The sequence below is a fragment of the Natator depressus genome, chromosome 3 (assembly GCF_965152275.1).
Source record: "Natator depressus isolate rNatDep1 chromosome 3, rNatDep2.hap1, whole genome shotgun sequence".
NCBI lineage: Eukaryota > Metazoa > Chordata > Testudines > Cheloniidae > Natator > Natator depressus.
The window spans coordinates 159,689,055-159,704,077 of record NC_134236.1 but is presented as its reverse complement, the minus strand read 5'-3'; the positions used below and the strand labels follow the sequence as shown (position 1 = coordinate 159,704,077).

Below are 15,023 nucleotides of genomic sequence, written 5' to 3'. Positions count from 1 at the left end.
ATACAGGTTCAAATGGTGAAAACCCTAAACTGGGATGTGGTACAGCTCTGTAGGCAAAGAGTAACTGCTGCAACACTAGGTCCCAATCATTGGACTGCTCATTTACGAATTTACATATCATGGCCCTCAAAGTTCCATTAAACTTCTCCACCATGCCATTTGTTTGATGGTGGTAAGGAGTAGCAACCAAGTGATTTACCCCATGAGCTTCCCAAAGGTTTTCCATAGTTCCTGCCAGGAAATTAGTTCCTGCATCTGTGAGGATGTCGGAGGGCCAGCCTACCCTGGCAAAAATGTCTGCTCGTGCCTGGCACATACTTTTAGCCCTGGTGTTTCTTAGAGCTACTGCTTCCGGCCATCGGGTGGCAAAATCCATGAAAGTCAGTATGTACTGCTTTCCTCTGGGTGTCTTTTTCGGAAAAGGACCCAGAATATCCACAGCTACTCACTGAAATGGAACCTCGATGATGGGGAGTGGCTGGAGAGGGGCTTTGACCTGGTCTTGGGGTTTTCCCATTCTTTGGCACACCTCACAGGACCGGACATAGGTAGAAACATCCTTGCCCATTCCCTCCCAGAGGAACGGCTTTCCCAAATGGTCTTTGGTTCTGTTCACCCCGGCATGGCCACTAGGATGATTGTGGGCTAAGCTTAATAGCTTTACCCGGTACTTAGTTGGAACTACCAACTGTCTCTGAGGATGCCAGTCTTCCTGGTGTCCACCAGAAAGAGTTTCCTTGTATAAAAGTCCTCTTTCTACAACAAACCTGGATCGATTAGAAGAGCTGAGAGGCGGTGGATTGCTCCGTGCCGCCGTCCAAGCTCTTTGGAGGCTTTCATGTGCTTCCTGTTCGGTCTAGAACTGTTCCCTTGATGCTGGAGACATCAGTTCCTCATTGGATTGTGGATCTGGGGTTGGTCCCTCTGGAAGCGATGTAGGGGATGGGGCTGTTTCCGTTGACTGTGACCCGCTCTCCGCTGGTGCACTATGTTGGGGTTCAGGCTCTGGCTGAGCCTCTTGTGTAGGGTTATCTGCTGCTGCCAGTGCAGGTTTGGTGGGACCCGCTGGTGTTGGGGTTGCAAGTACTGGATTCAGTGCTGGCAATGGTTCTGGTGCTGGTTGTTCCACCGGTTCTGGTTCTGAGACTGGCTCTGTCTGGGTCTCTGTGACGGGATCTACTACTGCTGTTGCAGACGTTGGCATGGGGTCCGGTTCCATTACCTCTGACCAGGTCCTGGTAGAAGTTTCCGGAACAGAGCTAGGCGTGACGGCATGCTTAGGCTGGCTGTGGATGACCATTCCCACCCTCTTGGCTAGGTTCACATGATTGGCCAAGTCTTCCCCAACAGCATGGGGATTTGATAATCATCATAGACTGTGAAAGTCCACGTTCCTGACCAGCCCTTGTACTGGACAGGCAACTAGGCTGTAAGCAAGTCAAAAGAGTTTGACTTGAAGGGTTGAATCGTCACTTGGGCCTCTGGGTTGCATGGAAGCATGGATAGCTGACACCTGTGCTCCGGTGTCCCTCCACGCGGTGACCTTCTTCCCACCCACACCCACAGTTTCCCTCTGCTCTGAGGGTATCTGGGAGGTATCTGGGCCTGAGGACCTCTGGGTGTGATTCCGGTGCAATGACTTGTAATCTGTTGGGGTTCTTGGGGCAGTTGGCCTTTACATGCCCCGGCTCGTTACATTTAAAACATCGTCCAGCTGACGGGTCACTGGAGCGAGGTGGGTTGCTGGAGAATGGTGTGGCGGGATGATAAGGTGTCTGGAGTGTTCCTTGGAGTGTAGTTGGGGCCTTGGGCTGCCCCTAGTAGCAGGGTGTGGTCTGAGGTTGTCCCTTCTGGTATCCGCTCCAACTGTGAGCAGGGTTGTTTCTCTCTCTTCCCTCCACCCATTTTGTTCCAGTTTGCCCCGCCTCTCTGGCGGTCTGGTACTGCTCATATTGATCAGCATAAGAAGCAAGACTTTCTGCTGAGTCCATTTCTTTTATCCCATAAACACTGTTTTATTTCCTCCTTGGACATATTCAGGAATTGCTCCTGAGCCATCAAATCACACATTCCTTCAAAGCTAGTTACACCCCTTCCGGTGATGCATTTATCGAACAGATCCTTTATCTAGTTTAGATAGCCACGTTACTTAGTCCAGGTCCTCTCTTAAGGGCTCTAAATTTTACTCTGTAAGTTTCAGGTGTAACTTGAAATTGCTTTAAAACCAAATTCTTGAATTTATTATAGTCAGAAGCCTCATCGATAGGCATCTTATTGAATATGTCCAGAGCTATTCCAGTCAATTTTGCGACCAATGTGGTCATCTTGTGAGCTTCAGGAATTTGATGGAGTGTGCACAATCTCTCAAAGGTGAGAAAATATTCAGCAATATCACTGGATTCATCATATTGTGGACATAGTCGCTCCCATTTGTGGATTGTTGGGTAAGGATTGTTAGGGTTATCCGGTATATTCTGCTGAGCCTTTGCTTTCTCCATCTCAGTGCATGCTTCCACTCTTTTTCCATTGCCTCCATTTCTCTCCTGTGGGCAGCCTCTTTTTCCTCCTCAGCATGCTTCCATTCTTTTTCCTTTACCTCCATTTCTCTCCTGTGGGAAGCCTCTATGGCTTTTTCTGCCTTGGGTTCTGTCATCTTAGCCTCTCTGTTTTTAACTAACTTTACACCCGAGAGTAAAAAAAAAACCCCAAAAACTGGCTTGTAAATTTTTGTTGTCGCTGTAACCTGATACCTATGTTCTGTGATAGCTATTCTCAGCCTACAGGGGGAAAAAATAGCTAACACCTCTGTCTCCAGGCAAAAAACAGAAAAACGCTCTAGATCTGTGAAAAACTTGTGAATTTCCCTGCAGGGAAAAACTACCCTGCCTTTAGGTAGAGAAAACTCCAGCTCACAAAAGGAAGATCCCTTTGTTATGCCTTCTGCTTTGGTCCCCAGGAAGAGACAGAAAAACTCTAACTGCTTTCAGCTTAAAACCTGCTTCCAAGCAGCCCAAACGGAAAAAAAATGTCCTTTTAAAATCCTACTGTGCTTCTGGTTCAAAATGATCCCCCCAAAAAATCTCAAAATGATCCCATCGCTCCCACCATGTCAAGGTTCCTTCCTCACTCTGAACTCTAGGGTAAAGATGTGGGGACCTGCATGAAAGACCCCTAAGTTTATTCTTACCAGCTTAGGTTAAAAACTTCCTCAAGGTACAGACTTTGCCTTGTCCTTGAACCCTATGTTGCCACCACCAAGCATGTTAAACAAAGAACAGGGAAAGAGCCCACTTGGAGACGTCTTCCCCCAAAATATCCCCCCAAGCCTTACAGCCCCTTTCCTGGGGAAGGCTTGATAAAAATCCTCACCAATTTGTACAGGTGAACACAGACCCAAACCCCTGGATCTTAAGAACAATGAAAAAGCAATCAGGATCTTAAAAGAAGAATTTTAATTAAAGAAAAAGTAAAAGAATCACCTCTGTAAAATCAGGATGGTAAATACCTTAGAGGGTAATCAGATTCAAAACATAGAGAATCCCTCTAGGCAAAACCTTAAGTTACAAAAAGACACAAAAACAGGAATATACATTCCTTTCAACACAGCTTATTTACCAGCCATTTAAACAAAAGGAAATGTAACACATTTCTAGCTAGATTACTTACTGACAAGTTCTAATACTCCATTCCTGTTCTGTTCCCAGCAAAAGCATCACACAGATAGTCAGACCCTTTGTCCGTCCCCCCCTCCAGCTTTGGAAGCATCTTGTCTCCTCATTGGTCATTTTGTTCAGGTGCCAGTGAGGTTATCCTAGCTTGTTAACCCTTTACAGGTGAAAGGGTTTTGCCTCTGTTCAGGAGAGATTTTATAGTTCTGTATACAGAAAGGTGGTTACTCTTCCCTTTATATTTATGACAGGGGGCTTACATTCTACATCAGACTCAAGCATTATGATCTCAGAAAGTGATCCTTTTACATATAAACATGTTGGCACTTCAAACAATTTATCTGGATTATATTCTTTCTTCATCTGATTCAGGGCAAGGTTGTTCAAATCAGGATGGACAATTCCTCTGCCATGTTTTATATAAACAGACAATTGGGGGGAGGAGGAGCCAAGAGCATCACCTTTATATCAAGAAATGCTACTTTGAGAATGGTATATACAACATCAGGTATCCCTGAAAGTAGTTCATCTGCCAGGTTTTTGGAACATTCATGCAAACAGTTTGCATGAGACTACAAATGATCTTTGAAGACATCTATTACTTGTTACGATTCTCTGCAAATGGGGTTATAATATGGCTTTGTTTGCCACAGACCTCAATAAAAAGTGTTGGAGATATTGCACAAAGGCAGGAATCAATGCAGGCTCTGTAGCTGACACATTCATGATCTCAGGGTCTATAGGTTTTCGTTGTGCTACCCTCCAGTTCCGCTGATTCCAAGCATTTTAATGAAGTTCAAACAAGACTCAGCTTCCATAATTCTCATCACACCAGCGTGGCCCAGACAATACTGTTTTCTGGAACAGGTCAGGATATCAGTGCCATCATCGATCACTGTTCTTCTTCATGTGTGCCCCAATGGGTGATCCACTGGATGTGTACCACCCTGCAATTCAGAATTGCTAATTGCCAGGTGATTCTTGCTAAATACAATACAATTACATTAGCTACACAAAATTCAAATTCTCTATTGAACATCTTCCACAAGAACACAAGGAACAGTTTCAGGCTACCCTTGCTGAGGGCCAACTCCTGAAAAGAATGACTTTACAAGCTTCTCTTACTGCAGCTGACACTGTAGCTTATTCCATCTTGACATTTGCTGTTATGGGCCAAGCTTCATGGCTACAGTCCTCAGTCCTCCCATGTGAGGTCCAAAATATTGTAGAAGACTTCCCTCTGGTGGGCTCAAGTTGTTTAGCGAGTCAAGTGGTGAGTCCCCACATTTCTCTTAAAAACTCCAGGGCAACCCTTTGCTCACTGGTGGTAAACATACCTGCAAACAAAGGGAGAATTAGTTGGTCTTAGACAGCCCAGAGATCCTATGCATCTCCATTCTCTGCCTATCACATATCACCAGAATTACCCAAAAAGAAACACAGAACGTAGAAGGGAAAATTCTGAACTGCTCCACCTATATCAGTGCAACAGCCATCATCAGCCAAGCCTTTGTTTTGATGCCTTGGTTGAGAGTCAAGAACATCCCCTCACCCTGGATCTGTTGCTGCATCATCCAACCCAATCTGTCTTCTGACCTTTTGGAAATCATCTCTCCCATTTCCACACCTCTTGGGAGCAGATTACTTCTAACAGATGGGTTTTGGAGGTTATAAAATTGGACTACTCCATCCATTTCCACTCCATAGTCTCCTTACCCATCCCTTTTCTGGGACATGTCTCCCAAACTTCTCCTGAGGCAAGAGGTTCTGTCCTTCCTCCACATTGCAGCTGTGGAACCAGTTCCCTCTCAGTACAGAGGAAGGGAATTCTATTACAAATACTGCCTGGCTTCCACAAAAGAAGGACAGATGGAGATTGATCCTAGATCTCAGGATGGGGAGTACCTTTGTCAAGGTACAGAAGTTCAAGGTGATGACACTTGCAGCTAACATACCATCCCTAGATTCAGAGGATTGATTCACAACCCTCAAATATATTCCTATCGCAATACACCTCTCTCATGAGGTTTCTACACTTGTTGGTCAGAACCACTATCAATATTGGATCCTGCCATTTGGACTCTGCCACTCCCTGCGTGTTCACTGAATTTATGGCAGTAATTGCCACACCGCTTCGTTGATGGGGAATGATTTTCCTCTATCTTGATGGTTGGCTTCTCAAGGGACATTCCTACATCAAAGTTTGAGCTGCTGTAGAGAAAGCTATAACTATTCAATATGCTTGGCCTTCAGCACAACACCAGAAAGTCCTGCCTCTTACCTGTGCAATGAAGAGAGTTCACAGGAACTATTTTTGATGCTACAACACCCAGAGCTTACATACCAGAGGATTCACATTTACTGCTGAGTTGAATTGAGCTCTCAGGTAGCTGCCAGGTCATGTCTACAATTCCTTAGTCACATGGCACATGCACCTTTGTCACGTACACACTCACCTAGAGTGACCAGATAGCAAGTGTGAAAAATTGGGAGGGGGGTAATAGGCACTGTGGCAAATTGCCAGCACTACTATGATGGGTCTCATGCTTTCTCTTCTTGGGTGGGTGTTCAGGGCACCGTTTCTTGCCCCTTAACTGGGGTATTAACTGCCCCACTAGTGTCCTAGAGGAGGGGAGTGGAGAGGGAGGGACCCAGGCCCACCCTCTACTCCGGGTCCCAGCCCAGGGGCCCTAGGAATAGCAGTAAACCACTAGAACTAGCGGTTCATTCCCCTGGGCTACTTCCCTCTCCTTCCCTTCAGCTTGTGGGGCTTCCTGCCCTCCCTCTGCACAAACCAGGTGTCCCTTTACCTAGGGTCTTGGTCTTCTTAGCCCACCGCAGCACTTCTCCAAACTCTCCTCTGCTTCCCTCCAAACTGCTCTCTGCTCCAACACCAATCCACTCTGCTTCAACTCCTCCAAACTGCTCTCTACTCCCACATCGATCCACTCTGCTTCAACTCCTCCAAACTGCTCTCTGCTCCAATACCAGTCCACTCTGCTTCAACTCCTCCTCTTGTCTGATTGAAGCAGGAGTTTTTTATCATGTGACTGGCTTCAGGTGCTCTAATTAATTTATAGCAAACTTTCTTCCCTCTACAGGGAATAAGGCTCCCTTCTAACACTTTTCTACTGCCCTCTGGCCATGCTGTATCACAGCACTCATATAAGAAAAAGCCCCGAATACTGGGACTTTCCCTATAAAATCAGGACATCTGGTCACCCTACGCTTGCTTACCTATATCTCTACTGCTTCCAGGCCTGACTCAGAGCAGTTTATATCCCCAGCAGACACAGTCTAAACAAACTTCTTTCCATTCCATGTCATATGCTACTTTCCCTCGATTGGTGGAAGAATCCAGACAAGATATGCTCAGAAATATCATCAACCATCTCTCTCTTCTTCCCTACTTCCCCCACTGTCACAGTAGTTTTGGACAAATACCTTCTAGAATGGGGAGCTCATCTGCAAGATAATACTATCCAGGGCAGCTGGGCTATTCAGAAGTCCATCCTTCCTGTTGACATTTTGGAGCTCAGGGCCATAACTCCACTTTCATGATGTAGTCAACCTCTCCAAATAATGACAGACATAAGGGCCAGTATGGACGATGTAAATTGTCATAGGCATACAGATACCTGGCATGAACCTTCAGTGCACATGTTCAGAAGCAGAGACATTGCTGATTAGGGAACTCTTACTGCAAAAAAATAGGCACAGAGTGATTTTTAGGTACCTACAGGGTTCAGGGGCAGGTAACCAGTGGTTTGATTCTGTGATTTAGGGACCTGAAGTGGCAGTTAGGCACCTAAGTCCTTTTGTGAATCTAGTTCTAAATACACTTGCCTACTCTGTACTACAATATCTGATGATAATTTAGAAGGCAAGATGGTTTACTATCAATGGCAAGAACCTGGAAGTTAAAAGATCTAGGTTCTATTTTTGGCTATACCAGTGACTCATTTTATGACCATGGACAGACAGCTTAACCTTTCTGTGCCTCAGTGTTTCTATCTGTAAAATGAAGTTAATAATATTTATCTACTGTTCTAAAGAGTGTTGAAATCCCTTTACAAGGGGTAAATGTTATTAATAATGAATAAAAATTGCCTCAAGTGAATGGAATCGTATAAAGATGTTTAAATATCTGTCAAGTCCTGCTGCATAGCATTTATGTCATCTCAGTACTCTAACTGAAGCAAGTAAACTGGTGCACAGAAAAAGTGGAAACGTCTGCATGCTACCTTCCAAAGCTACACACACAAGTGGCAGAACTGCTGCAGCAACTGTCCGCTGACTTGATAGTTATCTCTGTAGTTGTATGCAGTGTTGTTGTAGCCATATTGGTTCCAGGAGAGAGACCCGGCAGGTGCAGTAATATCTTTTATTGGACCAACTTTTCTCACCAATAAAAGATATTACCTCATCTTCCTTGTCTCTCTAATATCTGTAGTTGTACAGTTATTTCATTTTATATGTTTTCCTCTCAATCTATTGTATAGTGAAAGGATTCTCAAACCATCTGCATATGTGTGTGTGTTTGTGTGTATATATATATAAATAAATAAATAAATAAATGGTATCTTTCTGCAGGTTGGCCTGGATGGAAATGGGAAAATAACCTGTGCAACCCTAGCCTGTTACTTATCAAACTGTAGCCTCTTTAGATTGTCTGTTACCCACAATTACAACTACACAGATTTCAGAGAGGACCTGAAAAGAGTCTATAGACAAACAGGGCTGGAGGGCCAGAACACTGTTTTGCTCATCACTGATTCAGATATAGTTCAGGTAAATGCTTTCTTCCATGATGTTTTTGCTAAAGTTAGAGTACTTGCATGCATGTTTGTTTTAGAGTTGTACCATTGTGCGGGTACAAATACGTTTTGTACAAACAAATGGAGACCATGGGCTGAAAATTGGGCTCTTTAAAAGTTTGGTCCTGCTTTCTTTTAAAGTCAATAGCAAAACTCCCATTGACTTCAGTAGTGCAATATTGCTATATAGTGAGAAACGTCTTATTTCACACTGATGTGAAAAAATAGGCACCAATTTGAACAGAAAGAAGGAAATGAAACATTTAAAAGCGATCATACATTTCAATAAGTTGATTAGTTACCAAGATATATTCACAGTTCACCCATAGTTGAAAGAACGAGGTATTTGACTTTATGCTACAAAAGGCACTCGTGGCCATGTATTTCATGATGTACCTACATGCATCATTGTCTGTATTTTTTGTATTTGTGTATATTATATGTATGTGCCTAATGAAGACAAAAACCTAATATTTGGTGCTATCAGTGATTGGGAATTTTTCAATACTTTGTTCTGGTGCCTGTGCAGAGCAAATCTCTTTGCTCGGACAACTGGACTGGAAACCTGACAAGAGTAGATCTTCATATAAAATTTCAGCATTTTTGTTAATGGGATCAGAAACAATAAGAAAATGGCCTCTTTTGTGGGATTTGTTTTTCCAGTTTTAGCCAAAAAAGCAGGATGAGAACGCATATGAAAATTAATAGATAATGTAAAGTTAATCAGTTTTTTCACTTAGAGAAGTTTCAGGTTTCATTTGAGTTGCAGGGAAAGATTTGGGTTAATTCCTCTTTTTCTAAACTGGTCCATCCATCCTAATTGTAATCCAAATACAGTAATTCTTAGGGCTAGAAATTTGTCACTTCATTTTTTATCAAAAATCACAGAGCAGTCTTGGTAAATTTAGTAAAAGTCGTGTGTTTAGGGGGCAATGGTGTGTAAAGTCCCAGATATGAAAAGTTAGCTATACCTCTTTAAATATAGTTTACATAAATCCCTCCACTACTGCCCCCTCCTTCTTGCCCTGCAGAAGGGGCACCGACCACCCACTGCAGCTTCCTCTGCCCCAGCACTGCAAACTTAATCCCAGCCCACGGCAGAGGGGAGGCCCTAGGGTGGGTTTGGAAAAGCTGGAGGCTGTCCTATACACATCCCACTGTGTTGACTCCTGTCCCATAGGACTGGGCCTGGCTCCCCAGTCCAGGCATTGCAACCTGGCACACACAGTTCCAGCGCCAGTCAGGTTTGGCCTGGCCATCCCTCTGTCATGACAGAAATGCGGCTGAGCCAAATCTGAGTGAGTAGTCCTGTGACCCTGACAGGTTTTAATGCCACTCAAACAAATTTGGCCTGGCAGCGCTGCAACCCTTTATGCCAGGTCACATTACCTGGAGTGTGGAGCTGGGCCCAGCATATGGAATACTGGGGGTCATATTCACTCTCCAACTCCTCCCCCTCCCTGGCCTCTTCTGCACACCAAGCCAGTGACTCATTTAGAACCTCCCTGCAACGTACTGGTTTGCAATCCACTGTTTGGGAAACTCATCTTTATTAAAATCACAGACACAAAGAAAAGTGACAGATAAACAGAAAAATCACAGTATCTGTGATATTTTTAGGTTTCAGAGTAGCAGCCGTGTTAGTCTGTATCCGTAAAAAGAAAAGGAGTACTTGTGGCACCTTAGAGACTAACAAATTTATTTGAGCATAAGCTTTCGTGAGCTTCAGCTCACTTCATCGGATGAAATTTCCACTGAATGCATCCGATGAATTGAGCTGTATTTTTACCACTGTGATAAGCCTTCAGCCCTAAAAAATGCTTTATGTCATAATGTATTGGTTTTAAAAGAAAATAAGTAACAAGTTTTGCAGGGATTACTAATTGTTGTTCTTTACCCTAGGATTCTTTTTTAGAACATTTGAGCTGCATTCTGAATTCTGGAGAAGAGCTTGATTTATTTGATAAGGAAGAGTTGGAAGGTATTGTCGTGAAGCTTACAGCTGTTGCCGAAAAGGCTAACTACTCTAACAGCAGAGAAGCTATTCTTTCATTCTTCATGCAGGTACTATTTCAAATACATTAATTTTAGAGAATTTGAAACTTTTTTATCAAAATGTCCAAGGGCTAGACCCTGTTTTAGTTGAACAATAGTTTTGCCATTGTCATCAGTGTGAGCAGGAGTAGGTAGCTGTATCTAAGGCCATTTCAAAAATGCCTACCTAAGTCAAAAGTTACTGAGGCACTTAAATCACTTTTGAAAGTGCAACTTAGTCACGTCAAAGTTTTGAAAATTTTGCCACGTTTATATTATTACATATAATTTTTAGTAGTGGTAGTTTTGAATTTTAAAATTTATATTTTGCATCATATTTCACCCTTTGTTTTTACATTCAACCATCTAGGATGCTTACTTAAGTATTTGATTTGCTGAAATGTTTTTTCTTCTTCATAAAAAGAAGACTAAAAAGATGGTATGTGTGACATTCCACAGGGTACAGTCTGCACTGATCGACTGCTGTGTCCCCTTAGCTGTCCAACCTGAAATGCTTTTTACACTGCTTTGCTGGTGAACAACAACCCCTCCTGGCTCTGCTTACTCATAGCCACCAGCACGTAAAGTCACTCCCAGCTGAATACATGAATGCTATGCCCAGCCATTCATGAATTACATAAAGGGCGAAACCCACATATTCCCAGTCCCAGCCTTATGCACCAGAAATGTGTGTTTTATACTGTTCAATAGCCCTCTGGACAGTATAAGATCAAAGATAGTCCAACATTCCAATACTGGGGAATGTTTATGTACCAGGCTTGTTGACCTAAGTAGAGATTCTCAAGCACTTCAGCCAAAACAAGTTTATTAACTAGCGAAAGATGTTTTTTAAGTGATTACAAGTGATAAGGCTTAAAAATCAGAATTAGTTCAAAAGAAATAAAAAGATAAACACACAAGCTAATACCTAAACTTTATCAAGGGTAATAGGTTTAAAAGCAAAAAGAAGTTTTTGTCACCAAAAGCTTACAGCAGTCTGTGCTGGCTTGAAAACCTCCAGGCCAGGACCAGTCCCCCAGTTCAGTGATGCTTCTTTTGTCTTTCAAGCAATGTAGTTGCCGTCAGTAGAGATGGAGGGGAAGTGGTGAAGTGGAGGTCACTGTCTCCCATTCTTATATCCCACTCCCCTCTTTGAGGATTTGTACCACTGGAGTACAGACAAACAGTCTCCCATGTATGTGAGGTTTGAAAAGTTTCTGGGAGGAAATGTAAATTCTTTGTCTATACCCTCCCACCCTGCTGGTGAATAACCAATTAAGTAGGTAATGGTGCTTTAGCACTTTGCTGGCATGCCAATGTGTCTTTGTCTCTGAGAAATTGGTTTGTGGGTGTTACCTAGAATTACAACATATTCCAGTAATAATCATACATTAAAATCTCACAGCTTTACACAGTGTTGTTACACACATCTTAACAGGACAGTGATATTCAGCAGATTATGAGTTTTCAAATGATACATCACAAGGCACACTTCGTACAAAATATATCATAACCATATTAACATGGTGAAGATGGAATATTGGGTGTCACAGTATGTCAACAAATTTCCCTCACAACTGGGGTCTGATTCTAAAGTCCATATGAATATGTAACTCCCATTTACTCTAAGAGTTAAGGATGGGTAGGGATTGCAAGATCAAGGATATTATGAGATAGCAAATTCGCTAAGTATTTGAGCCGTCTGCCTTTTCTTTTAGGTATTTTAATATTTTGTACTGTGGTTTTTATAGTCTTAAATGCGTGACTTAAAAATGATTAGGTACATTTTTACATTGTTGATCATGTATTAGTACAGTATTGTTGTAACTTAAAAAACAAAGCATTACATTAGTAAAAAGTAGTAATCTTAACATAATTTTTTAAATTAAATAATTCCAGCCAGCAAACAGGTTTGGGAAAAGAGATATTTAACTGTAATTCCCCCTGCCAAAATTAAATCTTTATTTCAGAGAGTACGTAGCAAGCTTCATATTGTTTTGGCGACAAGTCCTGCAGGACTTAACTTCCGTCAACTTTGTCGGACATATCCTGCCATTGTTAATTGCTCTACCATTGACTGGTATGACAACTGGCCTGAAGAAGCTCTCCTGCATGTTGCAAAAAGCTACTTTAGCCATGAAGACATTTGTGATGACAATGAGGTAACGTAATAATAGAACTTACCTTTTTTTTAAACTGTAGTTAAACACTTTTTTATTTATTGTGCATTTGATACCAGATTCAGACAACATGGAAATTGCAGAGCCAAATTCAGCAGAGATTTAAATGGTAATGTAGGTCTGGACCTGATTTTTGCACTTGTTACATGAGTGCAAATCAGGAATAATTTCATTGAAGCCAATAGGGTTATACTGGTATAAAACTAGTATAACTGAGAAAAGAATCAGGCCCATAGAATGTATGTCAGAACATTGTTAAAACACCAATTTGATATAAAGTGAGACCTCCATGCTGAAGTGCAAGAGCAGGGAGCAGTAGAAAAACCAGTTGTCAGGATGGTATAAAATAAAATTATTTCTACATTGCAAAAATGAATACAGTTATTTTTCCCACTTCCATGGTGATATACCATTTTTGGCTTGGCTTATGGTGAATTTTACAAAAGCTGTTTTGCTATAGAAACCTGCTTTTCATTAAAGGAAAATTTAACCAAGCTACAATTGATGTGAAGTGAGTTTTCATTTTTTGCAAAAACAGTGACTAGGAAAATTTTGCCATTCTCAGTGCATACGTTTACATATTTTTCCAGGGCCTGATTGTCAGACACGAAGGGTCAGAGTCTTCCCTCATTTACATTGGTGCAAATCTATTGGCTTTGTTTTTACCATTATAACTAAGGCTAAGATTTTGTCACAGATATTTTTAGTAAAAGTCAGGGACAGGTCATAGACAGTAATAAAGAATTCATGGAAGCCCGTGACCTGTCCCTGACTTTTACTAAAAATATCCGTGACAAAATGGGGAGCCTGGGCAGCTGGGGGTGGGCTGGGAGCTCCAGGGGCCCCCACCGCCCGCAGGGGCTTGGAGCTCCTTATTCCCCCTCTGCTGGCAGCTCTGAGCTGCAGGGGTCCCCCACTGCATCCCACGGTGGTTGGGAGCTCTGGGGGTCCCTACTGATGCCCTTGGCCACCAGGAGCTCCGGGGGTCCCTCCTGCTGTCCGTGGCAGCTGGAAGCAGCGAGGGTCTCCCCTGCCACCTGGGACGGTAGGGAACAGTGGGGGTTCCCCCTGCCACCCAAGGCGGTAGAGAGCGGTGGGGGTTCCCCCTGCTGCCCGCAGCATCCGGGAGCAGCGGGGGCACCTCAAACCTCCCTGCCTCCACAGGCAGCAGGGGACCCTGCAGCTCTCATCCGGTGCTGGCTGAAGTCACAAAGGTCTTTGGAAGTCACAGATTCTGTGACTTTGTGACCTCTGTGTCTAAATTGCAGCCTTAATTATAACTTAAGACAGAATTTGACCCTTTGTATTGTCCAGTGTCCTCATCTGTAATAAAACTGTACAGGTTTTCACTTGGCAACAAGAGCTGAAATTCTTATTCAAGTATCCTTTGCATATTCCCACTCATGGGACATGCTAACTGGTGCAGTGTAAATGGTGGAACCTTCTTATAGCAGTGCCCCTGAGGGTAAGTCTGCACTGCAGTCCAAGGTGTGAGAGCAGCATGGATAAACGTACTCTGGCTTTGCCCACGCTACCATGACTAAAAGTATCAGTGTAGATGCAGTGGCACAGGCATCAGTGCAAGCTGTACAAGCACACTGGAGACCCTGGGTGTATATCATGTGGCTAGTCCACCTTGAAGCCCATGCTGCCCCATCTACACTATTATTTTTAGCTGTGATAGGTATCCATACTGCAGTCACACCTCAGATTGCAGTATACTTGTATCCTTAGACTGCTCAGGCTCTCCTCCAATCCTCTCTGTTCCACTTCCCCAAACATCCCCAAGCAAGCCTGTAAAAAGAGACGCAGTGGGACACAAGGAAAAATCTATGGCCAGTAGAGTTAAAAGACAGAGGAGGTTTTTTAATAATTAGGAACAAAAAGAATCCTGAGAATGGTATTGGTCCATTATTAGATGGAAATGGTAGAATTATCAATAATAATGCAAAAAGGTAAGAGTATTCAATAAATATTTCTGTTCTGTAGTTGGGGAAAAATTTTATTGTAAATGAGGAATCGTCTTTGAGTAGGTGGTGTAGTTCCAGGGGTCCTGAAAGAGTCTGTTCTTTGCCCTACACTGTTCAACACTTATATCGGTGACCTGGAAGAAATCATAAAAATATCTCTGATAGAGATCTCAGATGACAAGAATTGGGTTGGTGCAAAATAGACAATTGAGTAATATATTACCTAATCAGCTAGCCAAGGAGGGGTTACAGCTCCCTCCCACTTGAATGGGCCATCGCAGAGACATATTAGTGCTTGGTGACTCACTTTCACTCCAAGGCCATAGGAGCTTAATTTTCAATAAATAGATACAT

General features: G+C 42.9%; 1 protein-coding gene across 1 annotated transcript in view; it reads left to right on the top strand.

The window, feature by feature from the left end:
- The window catches only part of DNAH14 (dynein axonemal heavy chain 14), a 467,695-nt gene that overhangs the window by 339,851 nt on the left and 112,821 nt on the right, over positions 1 to 15,023 (top strand). The window contains 3 exon segments of the mRNA XM_074947623.1: positions 8,262 to 8,459; positions 10,388 to 10,549; positions 12,490 to 12,681. Of these exon segments, the coding sequence (XP_074803724.1) occupies positions 8,262 to 8,459; positions 10,388 to 10,549; positions 12,490 to 12,681 (552 nt within the window).